Consider the following 19,004-nt stretch of genomic DNA (forward strand, 5'->3'; position numbering starts at 1 on the left):
TCTTACACTCATTAATGCATGTCCTACCTAATTCTCCTCTCCAGTTTTCATAGCTTTACAAAGAAGCACATTTGGGAAGCATATCCATCATACATGAATCAACTTTGAATAAATTTTGAATATGTAGCTGTATATTTAAAGTAATGCTTTAAAAAACTAATACATCCTATTAAAATTTGTGTCTTCAATACTGTTTCTAATCCCACTAACTATCCCACTAACTTCTTTTCAAACTTAGATATATAATTTCTAAGACTGAAGTATAGAGTACATTTAAAGATGATTATGGGCTTTCTCATTTGAATTGGGATTAATTACTTTTCTGAAAGGCAGAATGGAATAGCAACTTAGTGGAGAGGTTTGAGCCTTAGTGAGGTAAGAGAGAAGAGTTCAGGGCTGCTGAAAATGACCTACTGACATGTCTTGACTATAGGAAGAGAAATGGCTTTGTTCCAAAGTGGATTTCAGGCAGTTATATGTCTAACTGTCTAGGGCTTGAAGGGTTTCTGACCACTTGGACTACAAGCAGAGAATCAGTATCTTAGAAAACTTACCAATCAATTTTGTTCTTACATCTGGGTCCAGAGGGCTTAATCATGGGATGTAGCAGAGAAATAACCAAGTGCTTATGGTCATTGTGGAGATAAGGACTTATAGAAAATTCTAAACATTCAAGGTCTTGACATTCACAGGGAGATTCAGAATTCATGCTCTAAAGGCAGAGCATTTCTGGAAACAACCTATCACCCACAGGTCTCTTGTCATTAAGGCAATATATTATCATAATCAATATATTTCCTAATAATGGAGCAGATGACATTTTAATATATTTTAAAAGGAAAGTAAAAGGATTTTAAAGAGATCATTGTTTTAGGGAGATAGCTAACTAACCATGTATATAGATCTCCAGGAAAGTTGACTTTATTAAACTTGAGCCTTAAATTTCTCTTTCTACAGTCTTTAGAATATAAACAGAATAATAGTGGCCATATATAAATTTATTAAAATCACATATTCCCAAGATGGAATTCATTTACTCAGAATTTATTTAAGCAATCGCTTGTGTATATATTGATACCAACATCCGTATCCGTATATTAAGCTCAGAGCATAAGATCAGCATGGAAAAACAGAGTTGCTGCCTTGACTTAATATAATTCCACTCTAAAACAGGGAAATTTGATATTTTAGGTAGCTTTGTGTCAAGAAAGTATATGATTTCCTTTAGACTTTATGAAATATTGCAAAAAGCTTACAGATTTTCAATTCCCTTATGGACTCCTAGATGTCTAGGGATCTCAGGCTGGAAACCATTGGTTTACAGGGTGAAAATAACTGAGTGACTGCTTGCCCTTTATGGTCAGTTCAGGTACTATGATCATTGAACTAGATCTCTGCAAAGCTGATCTGGATAATAAATATACATTTGAACTTAAAGACAGCTCAAAATCCAGGAATAAATTTGCCACAGTCATTTAAATCTTTGTGTAAGAATGGCTCAAATGACCTATATTAAAAAAAAAAACAAAAACATACTTATGGTATGTATTAAACGGATCCCCAAAAGGCCCAATTGCCTCAAAATTCCTCCTTTTACCCAACCTATCTTAATACCATCCACTTCCTTTTCCACTGCATGGACTCCAGTAGACTACTGTTTAAGATCAATTTTCCTTGAGGAGGGCCTTGCAGTAGAGACCTACTAAGTCTGCCATCCAGCCTCCCTTCTCTGCAAACATCCCCCTTTCCCTCCCATCTATCTACACGGTCACAGGATAGCCTCTGAGCAGTCACGGTTATAAATTATGATCCCTAACACTTCCCCTGGCTATAGTTTGGGCTGAACAGAGACTCAACCTTGGAAAATTTGGAATTGAGAATAAAAGATCTGGTCTTTGTCTAACCTGAGATCTTTAATGCAAGAGATACAAAAAATGTAGTTCATGCCATATTTTCTACCATGAAGACTGGATAAAGAGATACACAAAGTGGAACAAAGACAGAGTGTATGGTGCATAGTTTCAGTCCCATCCTGAGACATAGCCTTGGTTTCATCCTTTATATTTTCTACTTTTTGCTTAAGTTAACTTGAGTTGGTTTCTGTTTCTTAAAATCAAGAATTTCAACAGACAGACTGCCTTGATGGAAGCCTACAGGCAAGTCCCTCAGTCACATTATTGCCTCTATAAGATCATCCAGTAGTTATTCTCAAATGCACAGAGAATCCAGTCTCTGAAGATCTAGGAATACAGTCACGGTACCCAGAGAGTCAAAATGAGATCTTAGTTCACATCGGACAAGTCCAAGGTAGATGGATTTATTGATTTGTTGTAAAACCAAGTAATTACTTTAAATAGTTGTCAGACTCTTTAAAATGTTAGCAGACTAACAAGAGGGAATGAATAGGCAACTGTCTCCTCCATAGTACTCAGAAAAGCAGAAGAGGTTTTTTTTGGGTGTGTGAGTAATTTCTTTCTCTAATTTTTGGGAGAAAAAAATGACCCAGTCCGCAGTTTTATCATTCAAATACATAAAGCATAGCTCTCCATTCTTCATACAAAGCTGGGGTGGACACAGCCTGAAAGAACTGAATAATTAAAATATCAATCAGAACAGGGAAGATTAAATGACTTTACTTGAATAGCGCAATTGGGCATAATTAGAATTGGAAGGAAAATAAAAGTTTACAAAAGAAGCAAAGCAAACAATTTAACATTGGCTGGGTCATCAAGTAAGCAATAATAACAAGTGGTACTTGCTCCAAATGTTGCCATAGGTAAACTGAAGAGCATCCACTTCTCTGAGACATGGACATTCATATACTTTACCTTGTGTATAACATTTTCCCTTCTGCTTCTGTTGTCATGTACACAATGAATATGACTAACTTAGAATATTTAAAACTTGGTATTTTAAAAAGCATACTGTATAGAAACAGCATCTTATTGATTTCTCTAGCAATCTATATATTTGAGGAAATTAAATGGATAACAAACAATAAATAATAAAACATATTTTGAGATACATAAAACTATAGTATATGGTTATTACTAAGCATTGAATAATTAACAAAGTTTTTTAAAAATAGTACAATCACTTTTCTATTTACAATTAAAGTATCTGTATTAGTCAGGATTCTCCAGAGAAATAGAACCAAGAGGAGATATAACACAGATATAGATATAGATATAGATATAGATATAGATATAGATATATATAGAGTGGTGGGGGAGGGAGGGATATTTATTATGAGGAAGTGCCTCAGATATTATGGAGGCTGAGAAGTCCTGAGATGTGTAAGTAGGCAAGCTTAAGACCAGGAGAATTTATGTGTAGTTATAGTCTGAATTTGAAGGCCTGAGAACCAGGAGAGTTGATAGTGTAAGTTCCAGTATGAAAGCTGGCAGGCTCAAGACTCAAGAAGAGCTGATGTTTCAGTTTAAGTCCAAAGGCAGGAAAAAGAGTCAATAACCCAGCTTTAAGCAGTCAGGCAGGATTTCCCTCTTATTCAGCCTTTTTGTTCTATTAGGTCTTTGATTGATTGGATGAGACCCACCTACACTAGGGATAGCAATCTGCTTTACTTAGTGTACTAATTCAAATGTTAGCTTATCCACAAACACACTCACAGACACACCCAGAATAATATTTGACCAAATATGGATACCCCATGGCCCAGTCAGGTTGACACATAAAATTAACCATCACAACTTGGCATCCATCCCCTTGTCAACTTGGCACCCATATGCATCTCCTTAAAACAAGCTTAATTGCTAAGTAAAGACAATAACAAGGTCATGATTCTACCTACCATGATACAACTATCCTGCATACAAACAAAAAACACCAGCCCCTTCCACAAAAGAGGAGGCAGTATCTTGGAGTGATGTTTACTCTTTTCCTTGTTGTCCCATAGCCTAAATTCTATGATGTAAAATTAATAATAATTAAACACTATGAATAAAGCCAATATATCTTATTTTATATGAAAAAGGAATGAGAGATGGAAGAAAACAAAGATATTTGAGATAAACACACATACTCATAATGAAATAAGTTAGAATACTCCTAACAATTACATCTTCATTTGTATAATTAGTCACATGATCATAGATGGTGACTACCTTCTTCCACTCCCAATTCTGTATCCCTTTTGTCTTCAGCAAGTATCTCAGCTATCATGGTTCTTTACCTGGAGGAGTGACCCAAATCTTCATTCTTGAAAGGTCTGGAGCATTAGTAGTCTCACCTGGATTGGGTTGTTGTAGTTTTCCATTGGCCTTAATCACAGGGCATGGTGATACTAAGGGATCTCCTATATTCCAGATACACTCTTCCATACCTCCACTGTGAAGCAGTGGTCCAATTTCCCCTTGGTAGTCGGGATCAGTCACCTCAGCCAACACAGAAATTCCCTTCTTTGCTTATTGATTTAGATGCATGAGGAGCCCATTGTAGCTAGGCAGCAGTTTTACCTTCCAATTCAATGGAATCATTGCTGTGTCTCCTGGTGGAAGCATTCCACCCTTTGGAACTAAGATCTCAAGATCAGCAGAACATAAGGTTACATAGACAGGAAGCAAAATTTTTGCTAGTAGGTCACTAGGGATAACAGTAAGTGGCAACACTCCCAACTTCTACCCCTTGATTCCTGGACTCACAAATCCTGGCTATGGGAGACATAACATCATATATTAGGTATCTAATTAATAACCAGATTTTCCTGTTATATTAGGAAATTAATTCAGTGATCAGAATTTGGTCACTGATAATATACAAATACTGAAGCACACGTATTCATGTATATTTCTATTTTTTCTTATTGAGCAAATATTTTAAAAATATATTGATACAAACATGAAGTTCTATTAAGGCTCATTTATTACAAATATATATTTACAATCAAATAGTCTGTCTAGTAAATGTGATTAAACTTCATTGTTTTAAAAATATCTTCTAATGCAGAGGCTATAAAGTACTCTATTTAGGGGTGAGAGATTTGGAAATGAGATTGACCACCAGAGTGAATACGAGATACTTTGCAAAATTGTCATGAATGAACAACATGACTTATGTGTTCAGGTCATTCTAGTCAGGCATGCAAAGTTTATGGACATTAAGAGTTAACTTACTACCTTTTTAAATATATTAAAGAATTGGGAAAGCAGAAGTATAAGTTTCCACTGATGTATCAATGGAAAAAGCATTTAAAGCAGATGTGTATTTGCATTACATAAATTCAATGTAACAAATGTACTGAGTAACTACTAAGGTCAAGTACTTCTGAGTATAGAAATACAATAAGACACAGTTCACATTCTCCATGAGGTTATCATCTCACAGGTGTGTGTTTGGGGGAGTATAAGAGATACACTCTAATTACTTTAATGAAAAGTTGGGTAAAACAGAGGAAAGTGCCATTTAAGATAGCAAGTCTAACACACGATTAGATCTGCTCCTTCCTGAAATCTCCACAAAATGACGGTAAAAAGATTTTTTAAAAGATACATGAAAACATAAAGAACAGGAGGGAAGAAAACAGTAAGAATATTGAAAACTGGAAAGCAGATGGACTAATGATAACTGACTGGGCACAACCAGGAAAGCTGAATCCTAAGCCTGCATTGGAGGGTAGGGGGGAGGTGGGGAAAGCAAATGAATTACGTTATAGAACTTTCAAATAACCCACAAAGTGGGGAACTTCAGGTACCTCTGAAAATGGAGGTGGAGGAGATAAAAAGAGAATAATTGTTTGAAAGTCTGTTTACAATATCCTTCCTACAACTCTGTCCTACTCTGACTCCAGCAGAATATCCCTGAAGTTCTGATCTCTGGAGAAAGTGAAATAGAGGGAGTCTGGACCAACAGGCACAAACATATTTGAGGGCAGGAGCGTTTTACTGAAAATAGGGTAATTAAATAATGATTCACTAACTAAATGTGAAGACTGATAGTCTTTTTCCATTGCTAGAATCTCAGAATGTTGGCAGATTCTTCTCTGAAGAGTGTGATCTGCCCAAGAGAATAGAGCTAAAATATTAATGTTTTCAATTCTTTGTTTTGGGTGACCATTCTGTGCATTGTAAGATGTTTAGCATTCCTGGTCTCTACCCACTAGATGTCAGCAGCACTTCTTTCCTAGTTGTGACAACCAAAAATGTTTCCAGACATTGGCAATGTCCTCAGTGGAGGGGGATAAATTGCCCCCAGGTGATAACCATTGGCCTATAGTGATTCTCTACAGTCAAACAGCCCTATACATGAGTTTCCATACAGCTCTGTAGTACTGCTCTCTTAAATATAAGCAGAGTCAAAATTCACCAGACATCCAAGGAAAAATGAAGAAAAAAGCAACTTGGAGGAAATAGGCTAAGAGGAAAAAGAAAACTTAAAAAAAAAAAGTAGCATCTACAAAACAAGAACTATTAGAAATGTAAAATACAGCAGCAGAAATGAAAAACCTAGTAGAAGCACTGGAGAACAAAGTTAATGAAATCTGAAAATAGGATAAAAAGACACAGAGATGAAAAAATAAGAGAGGACACAGAAGATTAGAAAATTAAAGTAACAGCCTAGGAGGACTATATTAGGAAAGAGCTTAAGCTGCTATAACAAAGAGACTCCAAAATATAGTGGCTTAAATAGCAAAGAAGTTTATTTCTCTATAGCCTAGGGTAGGTAGATGGCTCTGCTTTATGCCAGCTGGTTCTGTCATGCTAAACATGTTGTATCCATATCCATCCCTGTATCCACGGCTGCTGTTTCAATTGTTAACATTTTCTAACTAGCAGGAAGGAGGTCAATAAAAGTCACAACTTAAAGATATGGCTCATAAGGTACATGCATCATTTCTGTTCACATCTAGCTGCAAGGGACACTGGGGGAATGCAGTCCTGTCCACGTGGTCATATGCTCAGCGGAAACTCAGGAGAGAGTTATTAAGATGAAGGAGAGAATGGATATTGAAGGATGCTGAACAATTTCCACAATAAGGTCTAACATCCAAATAAAAGGAGGTCCAGAGAGAACCAGAGAAAATAGTGAGGATGAAATCAGCAAATAAATATGCATTAGGGTGACTTAAGTTTTGCTGTGGCAACAATCCCTAAATCTAAATAGCTTATAAAAACAAAGGTTTATTTCTTGTTCAAGTTGCATGTCTGTCACAGGTCAGTCAGCTGGGGGTTCTGTTCCATGCATTCTCACTTAGGCCAACAAAACTTCCACCATCTAGAAAAGTGTTAGTCATTGTGGGGAGTGGGGAGGGGGTGGGACCCCCTGGTAAACCATACAATTACCTCTAAAGATTCCATCTGTCAATTCTACTTACATTTTGCTGGCCAAATTAAGTCAAATGGCTAACCTAACCAAGTCAGAGCAAATTTCAAGGGCACAGCAAAGTGCAATCCTATTAAATGCACAGGAGAAAAACTGGAAATATTTAGGAAAAGATATTTATGACTACCACCTAAACCATTTAGGTCATAGACACCTAAATATTTGGTTCACTCTCCTTCCTGCAAGCAAAATATACTTATCTCCCCACCCCACATCAAGGAAGACAAACCCAAAGTCCCATCTTGTCATTTTATAAAGCTCAAAGTCTAGACTCTTTGGGTGAGTCAGACTCCTCTGGGTGATATTTGGTAGTCTCAACAACAGGTTCAAATATGGCTCTACTTGGTTCAGAGACCTATGAACTAAAAAGCTAAGTTATCCGTCCTCATGTACCAATATATGGTGGTGGAAGAGGGTCAGTATAAGCTCAAAAACAGGAAGAACAGAGACACATAGCAGACAGTAGCCCACTGCAAAAATGTAATAGAACAGTGGTTTCCAAACTACTTCTTTTCCCTAGTAGAATAAACCTTAATTTGATTTGTCTGATGCCGTCTCATGATTAGAATCAGGTTATGCATCTTTGGCAGGAATATAATAGAATTGGTGCTGTGTTCTTCTAACTGCATACTATCAGGTGGCATATAATTTCTATTTGTCCCATTATGATGATGTTCATGTTGATCATTTGATTAACATGGTGTTTGACAAACTTCTTGACTGTACGCATTTTTTTTTCCATTTGCACTTAATATGTATTTTTTTTGGTGGGGTGACTTTGAAAATATATAAATATCTTAAGCCTCATGAAACATTCAACTTATTCATTTATTTAAATATACCACCATAGGCTCATGGTTCTGTTTTATTCAATGGGTTATGACCCGTTAACCATCATTATTTATTTTGATGCTCAAATTGTCTCAGATTTGGCCAGTGGGAGCCTAGTCAAGCTGGCTTCTGTACGTTCTTGACATAACCCCATTATTCTTTAAGCACTTCCTTACTTTTTGGTACAAAAAAATGATCCAGGCTAAACTTGTGCTTTTCCTGCCCCAGTGGCAGAATCAGCTATTTCTCCAAGGATTCTTTGTTCTTCTCAGTGGAGAATGATATTTAGAAGCCACAATCTGGACACTATGTGTGCTCACTATTATTGGAGGGCTTCTGCTATTAGGCCTTCTCAGTGGATAGAGCTAGGGAAAATACACACACACATACATATACATATATGAATGCATACATGTATTACAAATATACACACATATGCAATTACATCTATATTTATTTCTATATCTATATGTATTTCCAGCCATTGATATTGCTAATTCTAATTGAACACTACAGAGTTCATTTTACTTTTCTCCCTTTTCATATTTGTAACTCCATTCTCTGATAGTGAGAAATCAGACTCCCATTATTCTTAATTTATTTATTTATTTGATCAATCTTTCTGAATTTAAGCAAACTCCCAGTTACTGCTGTCCTCTCCCTTTCATGGAAACCCTTCTTACCCACTCAGCATAAAACACTCTGCATCGGGATTCTCTACCACCACCACCATGTCCTCTTCTTCTTACCTGTACTCTGACACTCCTCTCTGGGCCTCTGACACCCCCACCCCCAAGCATAGATGTCTACCTTACTCTACTTCATCTAATGGCTTTAGGATGGAATTGTTCCAAGAAGGAAAGGGAAAAGAAGTTTGAGTGGTTTGTCCAGGATTTTCCAGGTTTTTGCACAGGATGCAGGTTTGTGCTGCACCCCAGGAATCCCTTCAGTCCCAAGCAAACCTGGACATTAGCCACCCTAGGAAAATAAGTTGTCTTAATTTCTTCAAATGCCATCATATAACTTTTAGGTCTTTCTAGGTAACCATTCTTAAGAGTTCTTTAGGAACCATTATGAGTAGATTGTTAAACCTCCATGGGAAGTATTGTAGCAGAATCAACAACATCGCAAATGCACATACTCTCATACCTAGTAAGTCCAACTTCTAGGAATTTATCTTAAACATATACCAACCTTGCAGAGATAAAATTATTACCTGCAATATTGTTTGTAACAGTAAAAGTAAAATTAAAGGATCATATTAAAGAGATTATGGGCCCTTTTCCTCATCCCATTAAGAACACAAAACAATAACCAGATTGGCTAAAAAGTAACTCTAAGAATCCCTAGAAACATAAGTTAGCACAATAAGATGAAAAGGAATTAGTACAGTAGCTCTGCAATTTACAAGGCAAAAATGAAAGTAGGATGACACAAAACAGCCAGGAAATAATTTTTTACCAAACTTGCTAGTCAGGTACTTGTCAGAAAACCGTTTTCCAGGTCATTAGCTTAGTTTCTTTTTACAGCTCAGTAGTGGTATCAGAACGCTTTTCACAGAGTGTCCCCAACGACTGCCTTGAGCATGTCAGAAACTGGATGGGACTTTGAAGTTAACCAGTTTGGCCAGGATTTTGCAGATTTTTGCATTGCATGCAGGTTTGTGATGCACCTCAGGGACCCCTTCAGTCCCAAGCAAACCTGGACATTAGCCACACTAGGACAAGCCGCGACAGAATTTAGACTGGCGCTGTCCAACACAGCACCGCTACCCGATAGAGTTATGTACATTCAAATTAAATAAAATTAAAAATTCAGTTCCTCGATCTCAGTAGCCATATTACAAGTGTTCCACAGTCAAAGTGGTTAGCGGCTACCGTATTAGCTCAGATATAGAATCTTTCTATAACCTCAGGAAGTCTATGGACAGCGCTGACACAGTTTAGCGTTTAAAAAAAAAAAGCTTGTAAGCCAGCTAGGCTCCACTACTATAAATAATCAACAGACGTTATTATTCTTTCCAAATAGTCTGAGGGAGGAATTACACTAAGAAACACCAAGCAAAAATTATGCAAAGGCACCTGCTAGCAGGCTTTCTCAGGGAACTCACCCGTAATTCCCACGGTGGAGGCCGTCCGTCCTTCTGTGGTACAGAACTCCTCAGACTTCTAGAATTCAGCGAACTTCCAAGAGGTGGTCGACCGAGGACAAGACCACCGAGATTTCATTGTTCAAAGCGGCGGTTGCCTGTATTCATATGGCGAGTGAGCCTCGGCCCAGTGTTCCCCAGCCGGACGCTACCCGGGTCTAGCGCTCCCCTCAGTCCGGCGCTCGGCACCGGCTGGGAGCGCGAAGCCGCCGGTGTGTGCGCGCTCCCGCATGCACGCCGGCGCGCGGCGTGCGGCGCGAGAGATCCCGGTAGCCAATGGGGAGGGGCGCCGCGCGCCGGGGGCGGGGTCGTGACGCGCGCGCCTCGTGATCAGGCTCGCGGCCTGCGCCTGAGGAAGCCGGAAGCGGCGGCTGTCCACAGCACCGGTTGGGGTCAGAGAGGAGGCGGTCTGCGCCTTGGGGTTTATGAACCCCGCGATGGACCCGGACCTGACGGTCGCGCGACAGAGGTCATCGTTGCTGCTGCTGCGGCTGCTGCTGCTGGTGGCGCTGCTGTGGTCGGGGCTGGCTCTGGGCACCTTCTCCTTGGGCAGCAGTCCCCACCGAGTCCTCCACGACCTCCTGTCGGAGCAGCAGTTGCTGGAGGTGGAGGACTTGTCTCTGGCTTTACTGCAGGGCGGAAGGATGGGGCCACTGTCGTTACCCCCATACTTGCCGGATCTGGATCCCGAGTGCCGGGAGCTGCTGCTGGACTTCGCCAACAGCAGCGCAGAGCTGACCGGGTGTCTAGTGCGGGGCGCCCGGCCGGTGCGCCTCTGTCAGACCTGCTACCCGCTCTTCCAACAGGTCGCCAACAAGATGGACAACATCAGCCGAGCCGTGGGGGTGGGTAGAAGAGCACACTCGGGACCTCTGGCGTGGAAGGTTGGGAAGGGAGGAGGATGTAGCGATGGTTAACTCTGGGGGCCTCAGTTTCAGATCTGTGAAAAGGGGGTTGGATTTGGACTGTAGAGTTAGGGGCATCAGAAAAATGGGTGTTACAGGGCTTGGGGTTTGGATTTTTACCTTCTTGGCTGCTGTGGGGCATCTTTGTACATATTTGCAGATTGATATGACTAGCTTTCTTGGGGCTTCTGCACAGCTAACCCTACCCTTTCTTCTCTTCTTTTCCCCCTTTCCCCCAACTCTGCCACAGCTTCTTCCCATCTTCACTTGGAGTTCCCAGGAAAGACCTTTCCTGAAACCCCCAAGTGGAGTGGGGAAAGGAGAGTATTGGCTAGGAGCTTGAGTTTGTAGCCAGACATTTTCAAGTCCACCACTTTCTAGCAGTTTGATCTTGGATTAATTATCTTGGAGTCTTAGTTTCCTCCTCTGTGAAATGGAGAAAAATAGCTGCCTGATGTGGCTATTAAAAGAATTAAAATAGATAATGCATGAGAGTTCGTTTTAGTGATTAAAACAGTCTGGAGCCATTCTGCCAGGAGACCAGTTCTCTGCTTATTAGTGGTGTACTCTGGTCAGGTTACTTTTTATTCTCTGTGCCTGTTTTCTCATTTGTAAGGTGGGAATAAAAGGAACTCATAGAAAACTGGCACATGATGATAGTTTTCAGTAAATAGGAGCTAAAATTTTATGAAATGGTAAATCTGCCCTCCACTCTTGATACTCTTAACAGCTCTTCTGGTCATGTGGTAGGTGCTGTGAGGGACTTAAAAGAAAGAAGGAAGGAACGGAAGGAAGGCTGGAAAGCAGGAAGGCAGGAAGGAAGGAAGAGAGAAAGGGAGAAACAAAGAAATGGAGAAAGAAAGAAAAGCAAAGCAAGGCACAGAGACATGTGCCTGCTCCTAAGAACTGTATAGGATCTGGAGTAGGAAAGGATTAGAGTGTCAGGGCTGGTGGGAGTCATGAGGTGTGGGCTGGATATGCCTTGTAAGGGAAAAACATGTGGAATGACATTGGGACTGTGGAGTGGAAAAGTTCCTCTTGCATTGGGGAAAAAGTCTCATGAAAATGTGGTTGGAATTATTTCATAAATCATGTTGATTTGGCAAAGTATAAACATATAGTTGCATCCTGCTTTAAGTCAGCCTCATACTATTTAACATAAATTATATTTTTTACATATGTAGGGAGTTTATTTGCATTAAATAAACTCTGTGGTCAGTCTTTCTGTAAAGAGCTAGTTTTCAAGGTAGTTTAAGTAAATTTAGACTTACATGCAGTACTTGTCAGGCATACTTATATTGGGTATAGCAAGGGATGGAGATATATATATTCCCTTAAAGTAAGGCACCCAAAGCTTGTCCCTGTCAACTACAGCAGGGAATGATATGGCATCATATTCTGTTTTAAGCAATTAGATGAGTTGCCCTGTGGCCAGAATGATCGTGAATCATTATGCAAAGCTTGGATCTTTTGAGGGAGCAAATGTTTTCCTCATTTGTGTAGATACTGTGGAATTAAGAAGAGGTTAAAAAATTACTCCAAACTCTAGTGGTCCAGTATCATGGGCATCTGTGGGCCAATTATGGGCCAATACATATATGAATTTCCGCATGAATTCTCTACTGACATGGGAGGCTTCCCATTTGGAGTGGCAGAAACTTGCTTCTCCTTTGTGTCTCTCAGATTCTACCAGTGACCTAGGCATCTGGTTTGCCTAACTGTTATGTGAAAGGAACAGGGTAAAGAGATAAAAAGAGGCAGAAGGACCCTTTAACTGATCTGTATTTCCTCTCCAACTCATCATAGACCTTGGTTTTTCCCTCCTCCTTTCCTCAGTAGAGCTGGGTATGGTAACTCAAAAGCATGATTTCTACAGTTCTGAGGTACTTCATGAATTTAGTAGGCTTTTTCAGATTGGTTTGGGAATGGAACCATTATGTGTAATAATGAATCTGTGGAAAAATGTGTCTGAGTTTCTTTGGCGTGAACTTGAAGAAATCAGTTGTTCTCTCTCTCTCTCTCTCTCTCTCTCTCTCTCTCTCTCTGTGTATGTGTGTGTGTGTGTGTGTGTGTGTGTCAGGGAGTTGGTTCTGGAGAGTAATGTATTTTCTTTGATTCACATAGACTCAGTCTTTCATTTAAATCTATTTAGTTTAGTTAGCTAGCACATGCTATTCTTAAATATTGGGCTAGTAAAAGAATATAGAAGGAAAAGGAGGAAAAGTACAGGCCTCAAACTATCAGTGTAGTTGGGGAAATAAAATAAATCTATATTGAGAAAAGAAAAAATCATCAAAGTGAATGTTATAAATTGTACAATAGGATTTTAGAACAAAAGTGAAGGAGAAGCTGAATTAGAGGAGGGAATAGAGCAAAGTGGGAAAACCTACAAGCAGAATTGTGAACAAGAAATCGTTTCTCACCTCTTTATGGTGAATCCATATCCATGGATTGATTGAGAAAGGAGAGAAGTATAACACGGAGAAAATGAATCAAAAGTAGAAATTAACAAGCTATTTCTGTGATACAGCAATCTAATTTATTTAAATATAATAGAATTATCTGATGAGAATTCTGTTTTCTTGTCACTTTCTCTTGGAATTACTGGGACAAGGACCCCATATAGTTTTATTATCTCAAGGTAAAGAATATAGTAATTAGTGAAACTTGAATAGTGGAATTAATGGATTCTCTCTTACTTACTAAGAGTCATACTTTCTTCTTTTAGTCTAAACTGATAAGGATATGGTTTCCTTGAGTTGTTCAGCATCACCAGAGCAGTTGTCAGCATGCTTTGGCAAACTCCCCCCACCCAATTCTGAATTGCTAATCTCTGTCTTATTCTACTTGGTTTGTTTAAAATTTAAATAGGTAGATAGATAGACATATAGATATGTATATAAATTTATGGAGGTGCTAGTGATTGGGGGTGTGTATCTGGAAAATTCAACATAATTTTAGTGTAGATTAATAAATAAGTTGTTAGGAATATAGGGAGAAAATTGAAACATAGCATAACATAATCTGTCTTTCATTAGAGATCAGAAAATATAAATCTTGTTTATTCATTGAAAAATTATTGATTACCTATTATGTGCAGGGTAGTGGTAGTTACTAGCAATATAGCTGTACATGACCAGAGCATGTAGTCTGGTAGGGAAAAAAGTTATTAAACACATCATCATATAAGTAAGTATTTAATTCAGGTATGCTAAATGTTGCAAACAAAAAAAACCATAGGTGCTACCAAAGCATATAAAAGGGGTGCTGATCTTGACTAGGGCGAGGGATAGATAGAAGTGTCCAGTGATTAAAGCTGACACCTAAAATTTGAGAGAATGTAGGGATAGATAAAAGTGGTCAGTGATTAAAACTGACACCTAAAATTTGAGAGAATGTGTACATGTGAAGAAGCAGCAGGTATGAAGACTCTGAGGCAGGAGTCTGGCATGTTTGAGGACTAGAAAGAACTCAAAGCACTGTGAGCCAAGAGGAGACTAGTGATCTGAGCCTGAAATGCCAGGTCGTCTGGGCCCTGTAGGGTATGTTAAGGGTTTTAGACTTTGATTTTAAACCAGTGTGATGTTACTGAAAGGTTTAATTCTGTGGAATAACATCATCAGATTTGTACTTTATGGCTACATAGGAGAAAATGGAGGGGACAGGGACCAGGGAGGGTGGTGGAAAATTATATGTGAGGAGATGAATTAAGAAAATCTTGCAGTGTTGTGAGGAATGGTAGTGGCTAGGCTATATGGGGGCCATTGTGATGGGGAGAAATAGATAGATTTCAGAGATATTTAGGAGGTAAAATTGACAAGATTTGGTAGTTAATTGAATATGTAGAATGGAGGAAAGGAACGATGATTTCCAGGGTTTTAATAAGAGCAATTTAGTGAATAGTATTGCTGTTTACTTAGATGGAAGGAGGAACCTGTTTGGGGGAAGATCACGAATGAACTTGACTTTGAACTTGTTGATTTTGAGGTGTTTATGAGACAGTTAAGTGGAGATTTTGCCTGTGTGTTTGGATATGTATGTCTACAGATGTGGATTGGAGATAATAAGTTTGGGAGTAGTAGGCTTAAAAGTAGTGTTTGAAACCATGGCATGATGAGTTTGAGTAATAAATGAGAATAAGTAAGAAATGCTGAGAGTTGAACATTTGGGTAGAGGATAAAGTACCAAAGGAGGCTGAGAAGGAAAAGTCAGAGAGATTAAGAAAAATCAGAAGAGTAGGCTGTCCTGTAAATCAGGAAAAAGGGAAGGGGTGGTCATTTTTGTCAGATTTTACTGAGAGGACTGAAAGTGCATCTGTCAAATCAACATTGTTGGTGCCATAACAGGAGTGGTTTTGATGGAGTGCTTAGGTATAAGAGTAAGATTAAAATGGATTAAATAGTGAATGGAAGATAAGGAAGTGGGAAGAGTGATCCTATACAACTGCCTAAGAGTTTGGCCTTGAAGAAGAGATAAGAAAGAGAGGTCACTAAAGAGGAATTGAGACTCAGGGATTTTCATTAATTTCTTTCTGTTCCTTTGTCCCTCCATCTCTCTCTTTTCCCTTCTTCCTTTCTTAAAGTGGGAAGACCTGAACATGTTTAAATGCTGATGGGAAGGATCCTATAAGGAGAGTGAAGATACAGGAGACAGTGGGAAAGTAAACAAGGTCAATTTCCTGAAAAGACAGTAGATGGGATCTAAGGCATCCACAGAGAGAGATGAGCCTTTCACAGGGGCAGGCACATTCTGCACTCTAATGGGAGGGTAGAAAGAGAGGTTGGGTGTAGAGGTAGACAGGTCAGAGTTTTAGCTTGATGGCACCTGTTTTCAGTGTCAGCTAGGAGACTAGATCTTCACTTGAGAGTAAAGAGTGAGATGGATATCAGAGTTTCCAGGAGAGTAGAGAAGATTGCAATAGTGGTTTTAAAGAGGGGAGACTGAGCAGATAGGAAAGTGAGGAGTACAGTTTGGGATTATAGATTTATCATGGAAATAATCTGCTTGGTTGTTTGCTTTTTGCCACACAGGCATGCTGAAAGTGGATAGTTGCATTGATGGTAGTTAGAGTTCTGCTGAATGGTTATGACAGATTTGAGTATTAAGCATTTTAAATATAAATCAAAGGCCAATGTTGCTTTGTCATGTGCTAGGTGTTGGGAATATAAAGGTAGAAGACAATGTTTTTGTCCTAAAGGAATGTTTGTCCAGACGAGGAACCTAGACATATATAGGTGAATATCATGTTTTAAGAAACTGAGCTTCAGAGTGATTAAGTAATTTATCCAAGGCCATGCAGTGAAAGAGGCTGAGTTTGAATCCAGAAGGATACTACCACCTATTTTATAGAGTTGTTACAAGGTTTAAATGAGTTATACATTTGGAGCATTTAGAACCATTAAGTATCCAACAGTATATCATCATCATTGGGATTATTCATCACTTCCCTTCCGTTCCCACTGTTGCCACTGTCTTCTCATAAATACCTGAACTATAGAAACAGTCTAATTAGTCTCCCCACCTCCTCACCCTACATATTGTGATCTAGACGTATGTTCTACAAACTCTGCTCTTCATGGCACCTTCCTCAAAAATCTTCAAAAGTTTCCCTAACTTCTCCCTCTGCTGCCTCTACTCTCACAGGGGCACCTTCCATTGGCCTACTGAATACTCCCTGAATACCACATAATCATTCCTACTTTCACCTTTTGATCATTTTATTTTCCCCATTTTAGAACCCTCTTCCCTTTCTCAGTATAGGGCTTAGTTCGAATCCTGCTTCCTTCATGAGCTCTTTCCTAATTGCTCCCAACCACACTGATGTCTTCCTCAACTGAACTTTTCCACACATTGACCACTCATACAGGCTATTCTGTATTGATTTTTTAAATAGCCAATCATCCATCTAGGAAGAGTCAATTTAAGTAACTGGTTACACTTAGCCAACTACACCCACTTAGAGCACTTCTTGTTGGCAACAGGTAACTATGTAAAATAGCATGTATCAATTACTTACTAGGTGCCAGATATACTGCTAAGTGATTAATGTATGTTATTTTATTTAATACAATACTTATAGGACTCATGATTATGAAACTGAGTCTCACAGAGGTTACCTCAGCTGCCCAAGATTACCAGCTAGTAATCCAGGCTTGTCTGACTCTTTAGGCCATGCTCTATTTTAATCTGGTGGGTAAATGATCACAAAACACATTGTTTCATCTTCTGTGAAATTTTCTTCTATGGCTGATATTGCTCTTGAAAGCAGTTCCAAGAAAAGGGCTTTTAAATGTTTTGTTCAATTCACTATTTTAAAAGCAAGTATTCATTTGGATGCATCTTTTAATGGGATAACAAAACTAAGCCACAGAAAGGGTAATCATTCCAAAACGATCATCAGAGATATTTTAAAGCCAGAATTCTGCTGTTAAGCCCTCCTTCCCTCTTTTCTCACCCTACATGGCTGATTAGTTCTTTTCTAGAGTTACCACTTTCTCTTATTACTCATCACACTAATTCCTTATCAGTATGTCTCTGGGGGAGGTTCTTGAAGTCCCAGTATTGTTGGCATTTCCATACACTTTTTTGTATCCTTCAAACTGCAGGATTCTTATAATACCTAGTAAATAGTAGGAGTTAAATAACTTTGAAAGAATGAAGGTATAGCAGAACTTAGTTCCTTGCTTGGCAAAAGGGAAAGGAAATATATAAGAATCCAGTAATTTAGGGACTTGAATTTATTATTTGCATAGTGTGAGTTTCATTATTAAAGTGATCTATGGAAAGCATATTCTATATGGGTACAAACTATTTGGGTACAAACTGGATGTGTCACGTTTTCTTGTGGATTGTAAGATTTTGAGCCAAAAATTGTCCAGAAGATGAAACAATGTTTTGTGATCATTTACCCACCAGATTTTTATTAAATGTGTAAATAATATATATTAATTGCAGGAAAATTTAGACAGTGTAAAAGAGGCAAAAAAGAAAATAAAAATAACTGTATTTCCATTTTCCAGAAATAACTACTGCTACATTTCAGGGAATAGTTTTCCAGAATTTTTCCTGTGCTTAAAAAGGAAGAAATATGACATGTGGGCCTAAGTAGTTGAGATTGTACCACAGAAGCAAGAACTTACTTGTTTAAGAAGCAAAGATTTTCTTCCCTTGCAAGTGAACCTGGTGCCAATAAATGTTAGCTGCTATTTTTTTATTACAGTTATTATTGTTAATGACATCATTGACTATGTCAAACAAAATGTTAAAATGCTTATAACAAATATTTTAAGTAGTTTTATAAGGTTTTTTTTTTTTTTTTTTTTGCCTCAAGTTGTTTGGGAAGTCTAAAAAAATACTCAGGTTGTCTTTTTCTTTCCTCTCTTTTTTTTTTTTTTTGTTACAGAATTCTTCAGAGAGTCTTAGTTGTGCCAGAAGTCTCTTAATGGCAGATAGAGTGCAAATAGTTGTGATTCTGTCTGAGTTTTTCAATTCCACATGGCAGAAGGCAAATTGTGCAAGTAAGTAATTCCTTCATTTTCATGTTACTGTTACGGTTCAACAGTATAGATGTCAGTTTTGATTTTATGAATTTTCACATCTTTGCACATTTTGAATACTTTTTATTACTAAGTTTAAATGAACTGTGATTAGCATCATGGTTTATTAGTGAGAACTATTTGGGCAAATACTGAAACCCAGAAATATGTAGCAGTTAACAGTGAGCTTTGCAGTCAGACAAATCTGGGTTTTATTCTAAGCTCTGCCACGCATTAGCCCTATCC

At 38.5% G+C, this 19,004-nt stretch overlaps 1 protein-coding gene and 1 long non-coding RNA gene across 2 annotated transcripts in view; one reads left to right on the forward strand and one right to left on the reverse strand.

The window, feature by feature from the left end:
- LOC135318498 (uncharacterized) overlaps positions 1 to 10,515 on the reverse strand; it is a 70,206-nt gene extending 59,691 nt beyond the window's left edge. The window contains exon 1 of the long non-coding RNA XR_010381274.1: positions 10,280 to 10,515. This is a non-coding gene — a long non-coding RNA (uncharacterized LOC135318498). The remainder of the gene's footprint in view (positions 1 to 10,279) is intronic.
- A 153-nt stretch (positions 10,516 to 10,668) lies between these two features.
- The window catches only part of OSTM1 (osteoclastogenesis associated transmembrane protein 1), a 32,046-nt gene continuing 23,710 nt past the window's right edge, over positions 10,669 to 19,004 (forward strand). The window contains exons 1-2 of the mRNA XM_010989610.3: positions 10,669 to 11,163; positions 18,626 to 18,740. Of these exons, the coding sequence (XP_010987912.2) occupies positions 10,744 to 11,163; positions 18,626 to 18,740 (535 nt within the window). The 5' untranslated portion in view covers positions 10,669 to 10,743. The remainder of the gene's footprint in view (positions 11,164 to 18,625; positions 18,741 to 19,004) is intronic.

The sequence above is a fragment of the Camelus dromedarius genome, chromosome 6 (genome assembly GCF_036321535.1).
Source record: "Camelus dromedarius isolate mCamDro1 chromosome 6, mCamDro1.pat, whole genome shotgun sequence".
NCBI lineage: Eukaryota > Metazoa > Chordata > Mammalia > Artiodactyla > Camelidae > Camelus > Camelus dromedarius.